Below are 16,658 nucleotides of genomic sequence, written 5' to 3'. Positions count from 1 at the left end.
GCTGCATGTAGTAATGTGGCCAAGGCAAGGAACCCTGCCCGGGTCCCGCCTAAATACACCCTCCTCCGGTCAGCAGTATCCATGCCGCGCCCCTCCCCCCCCTTAACGGAGCTCCCTACCCCAGCTGGCGCCCGAACTCGTGCCATCGGTGTTTCCGATGGGCGCCGCCATCTTGGGATCGCCGCGCATGCGCAGTGGCGCGCTGACCCGGAAGCGCCTCCTCCGCCCGCCCCCTGACGTCACCGCTACCCCGGAAACGCCGGAAGCCCCGCGGGACGCCCGGGAGCTCCGGAGCAGCGCCCGGTCGCAGCCCCCTGCACAGCGCTGACAACCCATGTGCGCCGCCGGAGCCGGAAATCCCCGGGGGGGGTATACTTACCGGCGGCGGCTAAATTCCTGGAGACGGACATCCTCCGGACGCCGCTCCCTGCTGTCCACGCCACCGCCGTGACACCCATCCTGGGCCACCGTGGCGTCTTCCAGGAAATCCGAACCAGGCCGAGGTAGGAGACCCCCTCGCTACCGGTGTCAGCTGGCCGGCCTGGGATCCAAATTTTCTGTAGGATCCCGTGCCCTCAGGAACAGGAAACCAACTGATGCGTGGGAGAGGTGCCGCCCTTTTGTATCTGTAGGTTTCCTGTTCCTATAGGGCGGATCCCCTCTCTCGTGGTGCTGTCATGGGAGTCCGAATAAAGCAGCCCTGACACAAAAAAAAATTCACCAGCCCACATACATTGAATGTCCTCACCCAAATCGTAGAACACTGGCAGGTTGTGCCAACTTTTGCTTTAGCACACACACACACACGTATCACACACAGCTCACACCGCTCACACGTAACGCACACACACACACACACACAGCTCACACACCACAGCTCACACGTATCACACACACAGCTCACACGTATCACAAACACAGCTCACACCTCACATGTATCGCACACACAACTCACACCTCACACGTATCACACACACCTCACACGTATCACACACACAGCTCACACGTATCGCACACACAGCTCACACCTCACACGTATCACACACACAGCTCACACGTATCACACACACACACACACAGCTCACACGTATCACACACCCAGCTCACATGTATCACAGCTCACACGTATCACACACCCAGCTCACACGTATAATAATGAAAGGGGAAAAGCCAACCAAGCCACCAGGAAACCAGATAATACAAAAATGTAGAACCTGAGGCAAAATAATTTAACTTTGCAGGAAAATATATTTATTGAAAAATGGAACATGGACAATACAGATTTCCCAACGTTTCGGCTCAACCGAGCCTTTATCAAGGGTTTATCTGTGTAGTCATATGTTCCCTTTTTTTAAAATAAAGTACTGTATAATCATGACACGCAGAGAACAGGGGACCACGCCGCCGTCTTGGTAAGAGAAAGTGTGCACCTCATACGCACGCGCGGCTCCGCTCCGTGCACCTCATACGCACGGCTCTGCTCCTTACACCTCGCACACACACGGCTCCGCACACCTCGTACACACGCAACTCTGCTCCTTACACAGGGCCGGGCTGAGACCAAAAAGCAGCCCTGACACAAAAAAAAATTCACCAGCCCACATACATTGAATGTCCTCACCCAAATCGTAGAACACTGGCAGGTTGTGCCAACTTTTGCTTTAGCACACACACACACACACACACACACGTATCACACACCGCTCACACGTAACGCACACACACACACACACAGCTCACACACCACAGCTCACACGTATCACACACACAGCTCACACGTATCACACACACAGCTCACACCTCACACGTATCGCACACACAACTCACACGTATCACACACACACCTCACACGTATCACACACACAGCTCACACCTCACACGTATCGCACACACAGCTCACACCTCACACGTATCACACACACAGCTCACACGTATCACACACACACACACAGCTCACACGTATCACACACCCAGCTCACATGTATCACAGCTCGCACGTATCACACACCCAGCTCACACGTATCACAGCTCACACGTATAATAATGAAAGGGGAAAAGCCAACCAAGCCACCAGGAAACCAGATAATACAAAAATGTAGAACCTGAGGCAAAATAATTTAACTTTGCAGGAAAATATATTTATTGAAAAATGGAACATGGACAATACAGATTTCCCAACGTTTCGGCTCAACCGAGTCTTTATCAAGGGTTTATCTGTGTAGTCATATGTTCCCTTTTTTTAAAATAAAGTTCTGTATAATCATGGCACGCAGAGAACAGGGGACCACGCCGCCGTCTTGGTAAGAGAAAGTGTGCACCTCATACGCACGCGCGGCTCCGCTCCGTGCACCTCGTACGCACGGCTCTGCTCCTTACACCTCGCACACACACGGCTCCGCACACCTCGTACACACGCAACTCTGCTCCTTACACAGGGCCGGGCTGAGACCAAAAAGCAGCCCTGACACAAAAAAAAATTCACCAGCCCACATACATTGAATGTCCTCACCCAAATCGTAGAACACTGGCAGGTTGTGCCAACTTTTGCTTTAGCACACACACACACGTATCACACACAGCTCACACCGCTCACACGTAACGCGCACACACACACACACACACACACACACACACACACAGCTCACACACCACAGCTCACACGTATCACACACACAGCTCACACGTATCACACACACAGCTCACACGTATCACAAACACAGCTCACACCTCACACGTATCGCACAGACAACTCACACCTCACACGTATCACACACACACCTCACACGTATCACACACACAGCTCACACGTATCGCACACACAGCTCACACCTCACACGTATCACACACACAGCTCACACCCAGCTCACATGTATCACAGCTCGCACGTATCACACACCCAGCTCACACGTATCACAGCTCACACGTATAATAATGAAAGGGGAAAAGCCAACCAAGCCACCAGGAAACCAGATAATACAAAAATGTAGAACCTGAGGCAAAATAATTTAACTTTGCAGGAAAATATATTTATTGAAAAATGGAACATGGACAATACAGATTTCCCAACGTTTCGGCTCAACCGAGTCTTTATCAAGGGTTTATCTGTGTAGTCATATGTTCCTTTTTTTAAAAATAAAGTTCTGTATAATCATGACACGCAGAGAAAAGGGGACCACGCCACCGTCTTGGTAAGAGAAAGTGTGCACACTTTCTCTTACCAAGACGGCGGCGTGGTCCCCTGTTCTCTGCGTGCCATGATTATACAGAACTTTATTTTAAAAAAAGGGAACATATGACTACACAGATAAACCCTTGATAAAGACTCGGTTGAGCCGAAACGTTGGGAAATCTGTATTGTCCATGTTCCATTTTTCAATAAATATATTTTCCTGCAAAGCTCACACGTATCACACACACACACACAGCTCACACGTATCACACACACAGCTCACACGTATCACACACACACAGCTCACGTATCACACACAGCTCACATGTATCACACACACAGCTCACACGTATCACACACACAGCTCACACGTATCACACAGCTCACACATATCGCACACACACAGCTCACGAATCACACACAGCTCACGAATCACACACAGCTCACACGTATCACACAGCTCACACCTCACACGTATCGCACACACACAGCACACACATATCGCACACAGCTCACACGTATCACACACAGCTCACACATATCACACACACAGCTCACACGTATCACACACACACAGCTCACATGTATCACACAGCTCACACATATTACACACCCAGCTCACACGTATCACACACACACAGCTCACATGTATCTCACACACAGCTCACACGTATCGCACGCACACACAGCTCACACGTATCGCACACACAGCTCACTCGTATCACACAGCTCACACACCAAGCTTACACGTATCACACACCCAGCTCACACGTATCACACACACCTCACACGTATCACACACACAAACTTATCGCACGCACACACACAGCTCACACGTATCGCACGCACACACACAGCTCACATGTATCACACACACACAGCTCACACGTATCGCACACAGCTCACGTATCACACACACACAGCTCACGAATCACACACACAGCTCACACAGCTCACACCTCACACGTATCGCACACACACAGCTCACACATATCGCAAACAGCTCACACATATCACACACACAGCTCACACGTATCACACACAGCTCACATGTATCACACAGTTCACATATCACACACCCAGCTCACACGTATCAGACACACACAGCTCACACGTATCGCACGCACACACACAGCTCACATGTATCACACACACACAGCTCACACGTATCGCACACAGCTCACGTATCACACACACAGCTCACGAATCACACACACACAGCTCACACAGCTCACACCTCACACGTGTCGCACACAGCTCACACATATCACACACACAGCTCTCATGTATCACACAGCTCACACATATTACACACCCAGCTCACACGTATCACACACACACAGCTCACACGTATCGCACGCACACACAGCTCACACGTATCGCACACACAGCTCACTCGTATCACACACAGCTCACACACCAAGCTTACACGTATCACACACCAAGCTCACACGTATCACACACACCTCACACCTCACACGTATCACACACACAAACTTATCGCACGCACACACACAGCTCACACGTATCGCACACACACAGCTCACATGTATCACACACACACAGCTCACACGTATCGCACACAGCTCACGTATCACACACACACACACACAGCTCACGATTCACACACACACAGCTCACACAGCTCACACCTCACACGTATCGCACACACACAGCTCACACGTATCACACACAGCTCACATGTATCACACAGCTCACATATCACACACCCAGCTCACACGTATCAGACACACACAGCTCACACGTATCACACACACAGCTCACACATATCGCACGCACACACAGCTCACACGTATCGCACACACAGCTCACTCGTATCACACACACAGCTCACACACCAAGCTTACACGTATCACACACCCAGCTCACACGTATCACACACACCTCACACGTATCACACACACAAACTTATCGCACACACACACACACACAGCTCACACGTAGCGCACACATACACACAGCTCACATGTATCACACACACACAGCTCACACGTATCACACAGCCAGCTTACACGTATCACATACCCAGCTCACACGTATCACACACACACACCCAGCTTACACGTATCACACACCCAGCTTACACGTATCACACACCCAGCTCACACGTATCACACACCCAGCTTATACGTATCACACACCCAGCTCACACGTATCACACACCCAGCTCACACGTATCACACACACACAGCTTACACGTATCACACACCCAGCTCACACGTATCACACACCCACAGCTTACACGTATCACACACCCAGCTTACACGTATCACACACTGCTCACACATATCACACACCCAGCTCACACGTATCACACACACACAGCTCACACGTATCACACACCCAGCTTACACGTATCACACACCCAGCTTACACGTATCACACACCCAGCTTACACGTATCACACACACAGCTCACACACGCATGTATCAGAGCTCACACACACAAGTAGCTCACTCACGATGACAGACAGCAGTCCGGCTGCATAAACAAAGGAATGATGCGCACAGGACCTATGATGAGGTCACAGGAGGGGAGGAGTCATGGGTCACATGATCAGGGGGCCCTGACACCTTCCCTCTTGTGACCGCATCAATTACAGCCTCTTGCACGACCGCAGCATCAGCATGCAGAGGCTAAATTGTATGTACTGCGGGTAGAGTAGCGCATAATGCCGCCCCCTGCTGCCTGCCGCTTGAGCAGCTGGTGCAAATCGCCGCATTATAGGTGCGGCCCTGGGTCAGCTAACAAGGTATTTACAGCATCTGGTGGTAACGGTTGTAAGGATCTACTTGGTTCAGGGAACTTTTAAAGATACACCGGTCCAGCGCCAGCTCCCGCCCACCGTCCCGGTCTGTGTGTGTTTCGGCTGCAGTGATGCAATCACAACTACAGCTCATATTACCGCGGCAGTCAACCATTGAGATTGGTGTCTATAATCGTCAGAACCGCTGAGCTCTGCAAATGTTTCAGGGCCACTTTTTAAGTGCGGAAAACAACTTTAATTCTCATTTTACATTTTTATCGTATTGTGACTTCAGACACTTTGGCCTTTGGTGTTTTTTATGCTTGAACCAATCTACGAGCTGACCCCATCCTGTCAGTAACAAGTAACATTATACAAAATATCTTTGTCTAATAGGCCTTCATACAAACTAGATAAAAGTCAGTAGAGAAAGCTGATTTTTGGCAGGACTAGCCGACCATCTGATATGTATGGGGGTCTTCTAATGGGAAGAAAAGGATCGAGTCGTTGGAATTTAAAGGTCTGATATTTTAATGTTCAGGGGAGATAAGTCGCTGTCTGGCTTTTTCCTCTCTCCCTGTTGAAAAAAATATATGAATGTCGAGAGACGGGCACTCGAGTGTGAGGGGATCTGGCAGAGGTTGCCATCTCAGCCAGCTTAAAAGGAATCTGTCACCCAATTTTTGCTCTATGAGCTGCAGCCACAGCCATCAGGGGTTTATCTACAGCATTCTGTAATGCTGTAGGTAAGCCCCCTGATGTAACCTGAAAGAGAAGAAAAACAAGTTAGATTATACTCACCGGGGGGGGCAGGGGCAGGTACGGTGGTTGTCGCTGTCCGGTCCGGCGCCTCCCATCTTCTAGTGATGATGTCCTCCTCCTTACTTTTGCCGTGGCTCCTGTGCAGGCGTACTTTATCTGCCCTATTGAGGGCAGAGTAAAGTACTGCAGTGCTCGGGCGCCGGGAAAGGTCAGAGAGGTCCAGCGCCTGCGCACTGCAGTACTTTACTCTGCCCTCAACAGGGCAGATAAAGCATGCCTACGCAGGAGCCGCGGCAGAAGTAAGGAGGAGGACATCATCGCTAGAAGATGGGAAGCGCAGGACCGGACCGCGACACCCATCGGACTGGACCGGACCCCCGGTGAGTATAATCTAATTAGTTTTTCTTATCTTTCAGGTTATATCGGGGGCTTAACTGCTGTAGATAAGCCCCTGATGGCTGTAGCCACAGCTCATAGAGCAAAAATGTGGTGACAGATTCCCTTTTAGACCTATGCAATCTCCTCGGACCACCCCTGCCGATAACCTGCTCCACTTGCCCGAAGGTCCTTCTTCAAACGTTCCACATTTTTAATATTGATGAGGTCATCCAAGCCGATCACGAGAACCTGCAAAAGTAATGGGGACACGTTATTGCTAGCAAACACAATAACCTCTGGTCTTACACGGTGTATAGATTTTCCATAAATGTGGGAACTAGTGAGTCAGTGGAGGCAAACCTCTCCCCCTAATCTGCCCTTTAGCTGACTTTAGTGTGGTGGAAATGGAGTAAAATCATGGTACAAAGGCGGCGAGCAGCCTCACACTACAGGTGCTAAACAAAGGACCTAATGACACAGATATATTATATTGTGGCAGTAAAACGATTATAAATAACATAGCAAGTGGATTGCTTGGTAGATAGCTGCTCACACGCCTAATACACATTTATGTTCGGCTGAAAATGCAGAAGGTCCAAATGGGAAGAGGGGGGAAAGCTCAGATCATGCGGCTGCTTATCACTGCTTAGATGAAAGGATCAGGCACAATAAAATCCAACATGTCCAGATAAGACCTTTGATACCCATTTATCGGAATCTGTCAAAATCGGGTTTTGATCGACACTGATCTAATGTGTAAGGGCTGCTATAGGGGGCGAAGAAGAGCGGCTCTTGAAAAGCTGCAGCACTACCTTTGTGTTATGGTATATAGGTCAGCGCAGTGTTATATACAGGAAACGTTAAGCAAAATTATGAATGTAGCTCTAAACTGAATGACAAGTATTGATAAGCTACATACCATGGTGCTGAAGACGTTCTCCAGTAGCTTGTTCAGTGACATGTCGCTAGCCGTGTTTTCACAGGACATCACTATTAGGTTGATGCTTAAAAAAAAGAAAATGATCACATATTGATGCCAAAAGTATTAACCCCTTAACTTGTCATGGCATTATGTAAAAGTGATGATAGACTATGTGGAGAAAAGCATTAAACCTCGTAGTCCTCGCTCCACCGGGGTGCATAACGCCCGGCCCCTGGCTCCACCAAGGTGCATAACATCCAGCCCCTCGCTCTACCAGGGTACATAACACCCGGCCCCTCTCTCCACCGTGGTGTATAACATCCGGCCACTCACCCCCAGGGTGTACAACATCCGGCCACACACCCCCCCCGGGGGGGAAAACATTTGGCCTTCCCCCACTGGGTGTATAACATCCGGCCACTACCCCTGGGTGTATAACATCCGGCCACTCACGCCCCCACCCCGGGTGTATAACATCAGGCCAATAACGCACCATCCCCGGGTGTAAAACATTCAGCCACTCGCCACCCCCCCTTCACTTCCGGGTGTATAACATCCGGCCACTCATACCCCAGTGTATACCATCTAGCCCCTCACCCCATCAGTGTATAACATTCGGCGCCTCTCCATACGGTCCACCGTCACTAACATGGGACAGAACGGCCAGTGGTGCAGAGGTCACTGACACCAATGAAGTCCTGTAATAGGAGCCACCGGGGTAATAAATCAGTTCAAGACACTTCTTTCCTCATAAATCTTCCCCACCACCTGTGAGTGATATTATTGAGAAGTGGAAAAAACTGCAACAACTCAGGCACAAAGTGGCGACCTCATAACATTACAGAGCAGGGGGCCGAGTGCTGAGGACCAAGTCACTAACGCTCTGCTGACTCCATAACTGCATAGTCCATACCTCCTCTGGTACTAACATCAGCACAAACACTGCACCCCCACCAGGAGCTTCATGGCCTAGCAGCTGTATGCAGCCCTACATCACCAAGCTCAATACTGAGGGTCGGATGGGGAGGTGCAAAGCTGCCACCACAGGACTCTGGTGTAAACGTGCTCTATGCAGTGACGGAAAACACTTCTCTATCTGGCGACTGACAGACAAGTCTGGGTTTGGTGATTGCCAGGAGAAAGTTACTCCCTGACTGCATTGTGCGCATTGTATACCTGGTGGAGGAGGAAAATACTATGGGCTGTTATCAGGGGTCATCAGAGGCTCCTTAGTTTCAGTGAAGAGAAATCACAAGACATTGTGTACAACTGCAGCTTCCAGCTTTGATGAAACAGTTTGGTGAAGACATTTTTCTGTCCTCCATGACTGAGCCCAGTGCACAAGGTCCAAAAGGGGGGGTTTGATGGGAAGAATGTGACGGCTGCACAGAGCCTGGAGCTCAACCCCATCCAACACCTATAACAGAGACTGCGAGCCCGGCCTCTCACCAACATCAGGGTCTGACCTCACAAATGATCTTCTGGATGAGGGGACAAAAATTCCCACAAACTCCTCCAAAATCTTGTAGGAAGAGCGAGAGCTGTTATATCTGCATATGGGCAACTCCATATTGATGTCTATGGATTTAAAATGGGATGTGAGAAATGCTCTTGTAGGTTACCCAATACTTTTATCCATAGATTGTAGATAAATTTTGGAGCATCTGAATGTATTGCATTGGAATGGTCAGAAAAACAAAATCAAAATGGGGTGCAAATACTTGACAAAGTCAAAATAAAACAGATGAGGAAGGTTGTTTGATGGAGGCGTCTTGTAGAGAGAGAAGTCTGTGTGGATTTCATCACTTTTATTTAATCCCGGCACTGATAACAGAACAGATTATCAGCATGTCAGTGCATAGATAAGATTACGAGAAATACTAACAGCGCAGACGTCACGACTTACAGCTGAAAAAACTGTAAAGTTATATCTAATCACTGATCCTTCATGATTCAGGGGCACCTGAGGTGGCCGGAAACATTAGTCTAAATAGACTCGATCATTGGAAGAGAGAAATTTAAAAATAAAAGACAGTTTTAGTTGCTGTCATTGCGTGGAAAGAAGTCGGCCATGTTTAAAATTTTTGTCCAGATAGCCACTGGTCCAGGAAAATAATGTTTACAGAAAGATCGTAGAAACGGAGAACATGTATGGCCAGTTCAAAGTGCCGCAAGGACAAACATGGAATAAAATGTGTAAGATGACCAACTGTTCACCAGTTATTCAACCATTAACCCTGATCTAAATGAAAGTGTATGGTATCCTTAATAGGGGACAACCGGAACAGAATAATTGGGATAGGTAATCAATTTGAGATAGGCGAGAGCCCCGACAAATTAGCTGAAATGTGCGCCGGCTGCGGCTGAAGGACATACAATCATCATCATTGAAATTGCACCATCAAGAAGGAAAATTCATGGAATTATGGAAATCACAGGATGGCTGCAGCGTCTCCAGACTTGTCTCCCATCGAGCACAGCTGGGACGTCATTGGTTGGTGATTACACCGGGGCTGCCAGCAGTGGATCTTGATGATTTACCCGAGTGCATTCAGGGGCAGAACCTTCTTCAGACAACCATTAATAACCTCACTGACAGCAGCCGAGGCTGAGAGTGCCGGGATTTCTGCACGTGGCTCAGACTCCAGACTAAATAAATCAAGATTGTTTGAAAATTTTATTCCAATTTTTAAATTATTTGCACGTCAGTAACGTCACAATCCTGTGATTTCCATCTATCCATGACTTTTCCTTCTTGGTGTTGCAATTTCAAGGTAAAGGATGAGCAATGCTGTGAAAGCCATCAGTCACTTACCTATCATGGAAGGTCCTCCACACCACCCTGCTGTTCTCAGTGCATGTAGACGTTAACAGAACATCCTGATTATTGGCAAACATGTGCACGCCATTCAGTGATCCGATAACGGAAAACGTCAGCTGGAAAACACAAAAGCACAGGTAAAATTAGAATATACAGGACTTTATAAAGCCACGCAGTGCAGAAAATTCTCCTGTATGGGTTGCTCTTTGTTGCCACTATGGGGAGCTCCCTTTTATTTATACCATACACAGTTAGGTCCAGAAATCTTTGGGCAGTGACAGAATCTTCGTGATTTCAGCTCTGCAGGCCACTATTTTAAATTTAACCTGAAACAACTGAGATGCAATTGAAGTGTAGATTTTCAGATTTAATTTATGGGTTTGAACAAAAATATCATTTGAAATGTATAGGAATTGCAACCATCTTTCTATAAAGCCTCATTTCAGGGGTTCAAAAGTAATTTAACAAATTAACTTTACAGTAAATAAAATGTTCATTTTTAATACTTTAGAGGGAAACCTTTGCTGGCAATGACTGCCTTAAGTCTGGAAACCATGGACGCCACCAAACGTTGGATTTCCCCTTTCTGATGCTTTGCCTAGCTTTTACTGCAGCCGATTTCAGTTGTGACTTGTGGCTCTTTCTGCCTTAAGTTTTGTCTTCAGCCTGTGAAATGCAGCTCAATGGAGCTGAGTTCTGGTGACGACTCGGCCATTGCAGATAATTCCACTTCTTTGCTTTGCAGTATGTTTTGGGCCATTGTCCATATGGCCTTTCTACTTTAAAGGCTGATGAATAGTTTGCACCTTGTGGTGTATTTGCTCTAATGAAGTCTGTTTATGGAAGATTTACTGTAGATACTGAAACACCTATTTACTGGAGGGTGTTCTTCACTAGGGTGGATGTTCTGAAGGGGCCTTTCTTCACCATGGAAAGGATTCTGCGATCATCCACCACTGTTGTCTTCCATTGACGTCTGGGCATTTTGAGTTCCCAAGTTCACCAATTAGCCCTTTTTTTTTTTTGCAAAACGTACCAAAAATGTTGATTGGGCCACTGATAACATTTCTGCTCTCTTTCTGATGGATTTCTTTTTTTCTTTTTCAGCCTAATAATGTTCTCTTTCTCTTCCATTGAGAGATCTTTGACCGCATGTTGTAGATTCACATCAACAGCTTCCAAATGCAAATGTCACACATAGAATCAACTCCAGACCTTTTACCTGATGATGGACTAATGAGGGAATAACCCATGCAAGCCATTAACCCCTTACTAAAATCGGACGTACTATTACGCCGATGTCAGTATCCCCCGCTTTGATTTGGGCTCCGGCGGTGAGCCCACCTCAAAGTCGGGACATGTCAGCTGTTAACTAGTTAAATGCTGCTGTCAAACTCTGACAGCGGCATGTAACAAGCGCTTCCGGCCATCAGGTCGGAAATGAGCACACCGGTGACCTTGAGACCTCTATGGTTGTTGATGCCGGAGTGCTGTCATCATCACCCTGTGGTCGGTGCTCATAGCAAGTCTGCAATTCAGCTACATGGATGCGATCTGAGCATCGTCTTTATGTAGCAGAGCCAAGCAAGTTGTGGCAGCTTCTAGCCTCCCATGGAGGCTATTGAAGCATGCCAAAAGCAAAAAAAAAAAATGTTTTTAAAAATATGAAAAAAATAAAAAAAAATATATAAAAGTTCAAATTACCCCCCTTTCGCCCCATCTAATATATAAAGCTCAAGTGTGTATGTATGTATGTCCGGGATTGGCATCCGCACCGTTGCAGCTACAGCCACAAAATTTGGCACAGTCACACGTCTGGACCCCGAGAGTGTCCTAGGCTATGTTGTGAGGCGAAATTTTAACCCTGCGCGTTCCAATTCACCAAAAAATTTTGCCCCTATCTACATAATGGGGAAAAAGTGTGTATCAAGCCCCGCCCCTCATTATGATGTCATAATGGCTGCCATGGCGACGCTGATGTCATCATGTTGCAAGCCCCACCGCTCATTAAGATGTCATAATGGTTGACTATGGGATGGAGGATCTGTGATGGATGGGCACTGGACTATGGGATGGAGGATATGTATGAAGGGTATATGGGCACGGGACTATGGTATGTAGGATGTGTGATGGGTACGGGACTATGGAATGGAGGATATGTATGATGGGTATATGGGCATGGGAGTATGGGATGGAGAATATGTATGATGGGTATATGGGCACTGGACTATGGGATGGAGGATATGTATGACAGGTATATGGGCACGGGAGTATGGGATGGCGGATATGTATGATGGGTATATGGGCACGGGACTATGGGATGGAGGATATGTATGATGGGTATATGGGCATGGGACTATGAGATGAACGATGTGTGATGGGTATATGGGCACTCTACTATGGGATGGAGGTTATGTATGACGGGTATATGGGCACGGGACTATGGTATGTAGGATGTGTGATGGGTACGGGACTATGGGATGGAGGATATGTATGATGGGTATATGGGCATGGGACTATGGGATGGAGAATATGTATGATGGGTATATGGGCATGGGACTATGGGATAGAGGATGTGTGATGGGTATATGGGCATGGGACTATGGGATGGAGGATGTGTGATGGGTATATGGGCACTGGACTATGGGATGGAGGATATGTATGACGGATATATGGGCACGGGAGTATGGGATGGCGGATATGTATGATGGGTATATGGGCACGGGGCTATGGGATGGAGGATATGTATGATGGGTATATGGGCATGGGACTATGAGATGAAGGATGTGTGATGGGTATATGGGCACTCTACTATGGGATGGCGAATATGTATGATGGGTATATGAGCATGGGACTATGGGATGGAGGATGTGTGATGGATATATGGGCACTCGACTATGGGATGGAGAATATGTATGATGGGTATATGAGCACGGGCCTATGGGATCCTGGATATGTATGATGGGTATATGGGCACGGGACTATGGGATGGAGGATAATTATAATTTGCTATAACTAACCACAGTTAGTTACTATGCCCAGGCAGCGCCGGGCTCTTCAGCTAGTTCAAAATAAAACAATACAAATAAAATCAAACATAGACATATTTCATATCGCCATGTTCAGAATGGCCCGATCTCTCAATAAAAAAAGGATTAACCTAATCGCTAAACTGCGTAGCGAGAAAAAAAATCAAACCGCCAGAATTACGTTTATTGGTCGCCGCGACATTGCATTAAAATGCAATAACGGGCGATCAAAAGATCATATCTGCACAAAAATGATATAATTAAAAATGTCAGCTCGGCACGCAAAAAATAAGGCCTCACCCAACCCGAGATAACGAAAAATAAAGACGCTACGGGTCTCGGAAAATGGCGCAATTTATTTTTTTTTTATTTATTTTTTTTAGCAAACTTTGGAATTTTTTTTCACCACTTATATAAAAAAAGAACCTAAATATCTTTGGTGCCTATGAACTCTTAATGACCTGGAGAATCATAATGGCAGGTCAGTCTTAGCATTCAGTGAACCTAGCAAAAAAGACAAACAAAAAACAAGTGTGGAATTGCACTTTTTTTGCACTTTCACCGCACTTGGAATTTTTTTCTCGTTTTCTGTTACATGACATGGCAAAATCAATGGTATCATTCAAAAGTACAACTCGTCCTGCAAAACATAAGCCCTTACAAAGCCATATTGACAGAAAAAGGAAAAAAGTTATGGCTCTGGAAAGAAGGGGAGTGAAAGACGAAAATGCAAAACCAAAAAAAGCTTCGGTCATGAAGGGGTTAAAGAGCCTTTGAGATAATTGTCCAAATACTTTTGGCCCCTTTAAAAAGAGGCTACTACATATTAAAGAGCTGTAATTCATAAGCCCTTACTCAAAATAGGATGTGATGTGAATACTCTCAAATTAAAGCTGAGTCTGTACTTTAAGCCCATATTAATGATATAACTTTATCATGAATGTATTTAGGTAAAAAGGGAAAATGTCAAAGCTTGTGTCACTGTCCAAATATTTATGTGCCTAACTGTAAATGCCTGCAGTGAGCACCACCTTGTGGTTACTGTCTATAACTAAAATTGTATAACTGCAGTATAAAAGTAAGCAGAAGATATCTGTAGCTCTTCCAATCCTATATTAACATATGGGATATATAGTATATATAGTATTAAAAATTCAATAGCAGAATGATTTACGGTAGGCACTGTTGATTAGTGCTGGCACAAGGGGCTAGTAAAAGGCCATTCTGATGGCACCCTATATGGCGATGGTGCGACCATGTTGCTGTCACGGTTCATGGAAGCTTTGCTATCAATGTTTATGGAGGGGGACTAGTCTACTTTTACTGTTAATGGTGGGTTCGTCCTCTTGGCACTATTTTCAGGAGGGGCACTGTTTGAGAAGAAGGAGACAGTTTTGCTGTTACTGTTTAAAAAGGGGGTGTCCACTACAACAAAACTTAACAGATGCAAGAAAACATAACTTAAAAAAAAACGTATACTCACATTCTCAACTGCAACCATCACATTTCCGTCCTCTCTTTCTGTTCAGATGGAAAGTGAAATATGCAGCTGATTGACTGCAGAGGTCAAATGACAAACCCTCCGGATTTTGGCTGAGCATCTGCCGTTACTTCCAGCTTCCACTATTATCTCCAGCGCTGCAGCTAATCGGTGAGCTCAGCTCACTCAGCTCTGCCAGAGTAGGTGGCATGAGCTCACGAATCGGCTGCAGTGCTGTTGACGCGATGTCAGCTCTGAGGCCAGTACAAGACACCGGGAGCAGAGTCTCGAGACTAAACGCTGGACCCGGGGACAGAGAGTAAAGCAAACTCTGGCCAGGGGACAGTGACGTTTTCTGAAAGCAGAAAAAGGACCGATTTCCCTTTTGTTTGACAGGTTTTGATAGAGACGTTTTCAGTTGACAATTAAAATGTACTGTCATATGACCCTGTGAGATATTTTTCATGTAGTAAAAAGACTAGAAGAGGACTTAATAATTATTGGGCTGGGCTTATGAGGCTAAGTGTTATATCTTGACATGTGAAACCAGTGTGGGCCATCACAGTCAGTATTTCTTTCATTTTTATACTCTGATAAGGTATGGTTGGTAATAATGAATATTACGCCCAACTGATATCACAGCCAAGTGATAATCTCACACGTGTATGAGGTACAGATGAATATGTTGTCATGCCTGTTAAACAGCTAAATAAATACTTCCCCTCATGGCCTCCATTATCCGTTCTGTGTGGTGAAACATACGGCTCTGATTTCATCTCATGGTTCTTCCCTTTTTTCCTATGTTTCATAAGAACTCAGTAAAAACAACGACTGAAACCAAAAACTACAGAACTCACCGGAGACAAGGTTCACACATTAATTTCAGGGTCAAATGGAAGGAAAAAAAAAGAAGAAAAATGAAGGTTTTCTCTCACATTTTGTACAATTCTGACAGAAAAAAATTGTGATACGCTCCAGACATGCACAAAATAAGAACACTGGATACCACGTGCCGCCATATAACCCACGACTACATTCACAAGCCACAGCCAAACCCCATAATCCCGAGCCCCGTGTGTCGGACATGTTGAGTATTTACCTACGGATTTTCTCTGCTAGAATTAACCATTGGTTATAATAATTTAATAATAAACCGAACTTCTGTCCTTAGTAAATCATTCTCTGTCGAAGATTTGCTTTCAATATTCCCACATTAACACCTTCCCTCTTCAGCCAATATTTCCATTTTTGGGGGGTTTTCTACATCATGGCCCCCTTTTTGTAGTTTTGAATGATACCGTTCACTTCTACATACTGTATATTGTACTAA

The 16,658-nt window shown here is 46.3% G+C and overlaps 1 protein-coding gene across 1 annotated transcript in view; it reads right to left on the bottom strand.

Moving 5' to 3' along the window:
• Window positions 1–16,658, bottom strand: part of FUZ (fuzzy planar cell polarity protein) — a 142,833-nt gene that overhangs the window by 103,175 nt on the left and 23,000 nt on the right. Inside the window, exons 2-4 of the mRNA XM_073570885.1 lie at window positions 10,814–10,935; window positions 7,996–8,080; window positions 7,257–7,325 (exon numbers count right to left, since the gene is read on the bottom strand). Of these exons, the coding sequence (XP_073426986.1) occupies window positions 7,257–7,325; window positions 7,996–8,080; window positions 10,814–10,935 (276 nt within the window). The remainder of the gene's footprint in view (window positions 1–7,256; window positions 7,326–7,995; window positions 8,081–10,813; window positions 10,936–16,658) is intronic.

The sequence above is a fragment of the Dendrobates tinctorius genome, unplaced genomic scaffold (assembly GCF_039654945.1).
Source record: "Dendrobates tinctorius isolate UK_male_01 unplaced genomic scaffold, ASM3965494v1 ptg000028l, whole genome shotgun sequence".
Lineage (NCBI taxonomy): Eukaryota > Metazoa > Chordata > Amphibia > Anura > Dendrobatidae > Dendrobates > Dendrobates tinctorius.
Note: the sequence above shows the minus strand (reverse complement) of the source record. Positions and strands in the feature narration are given on the sequence as shown.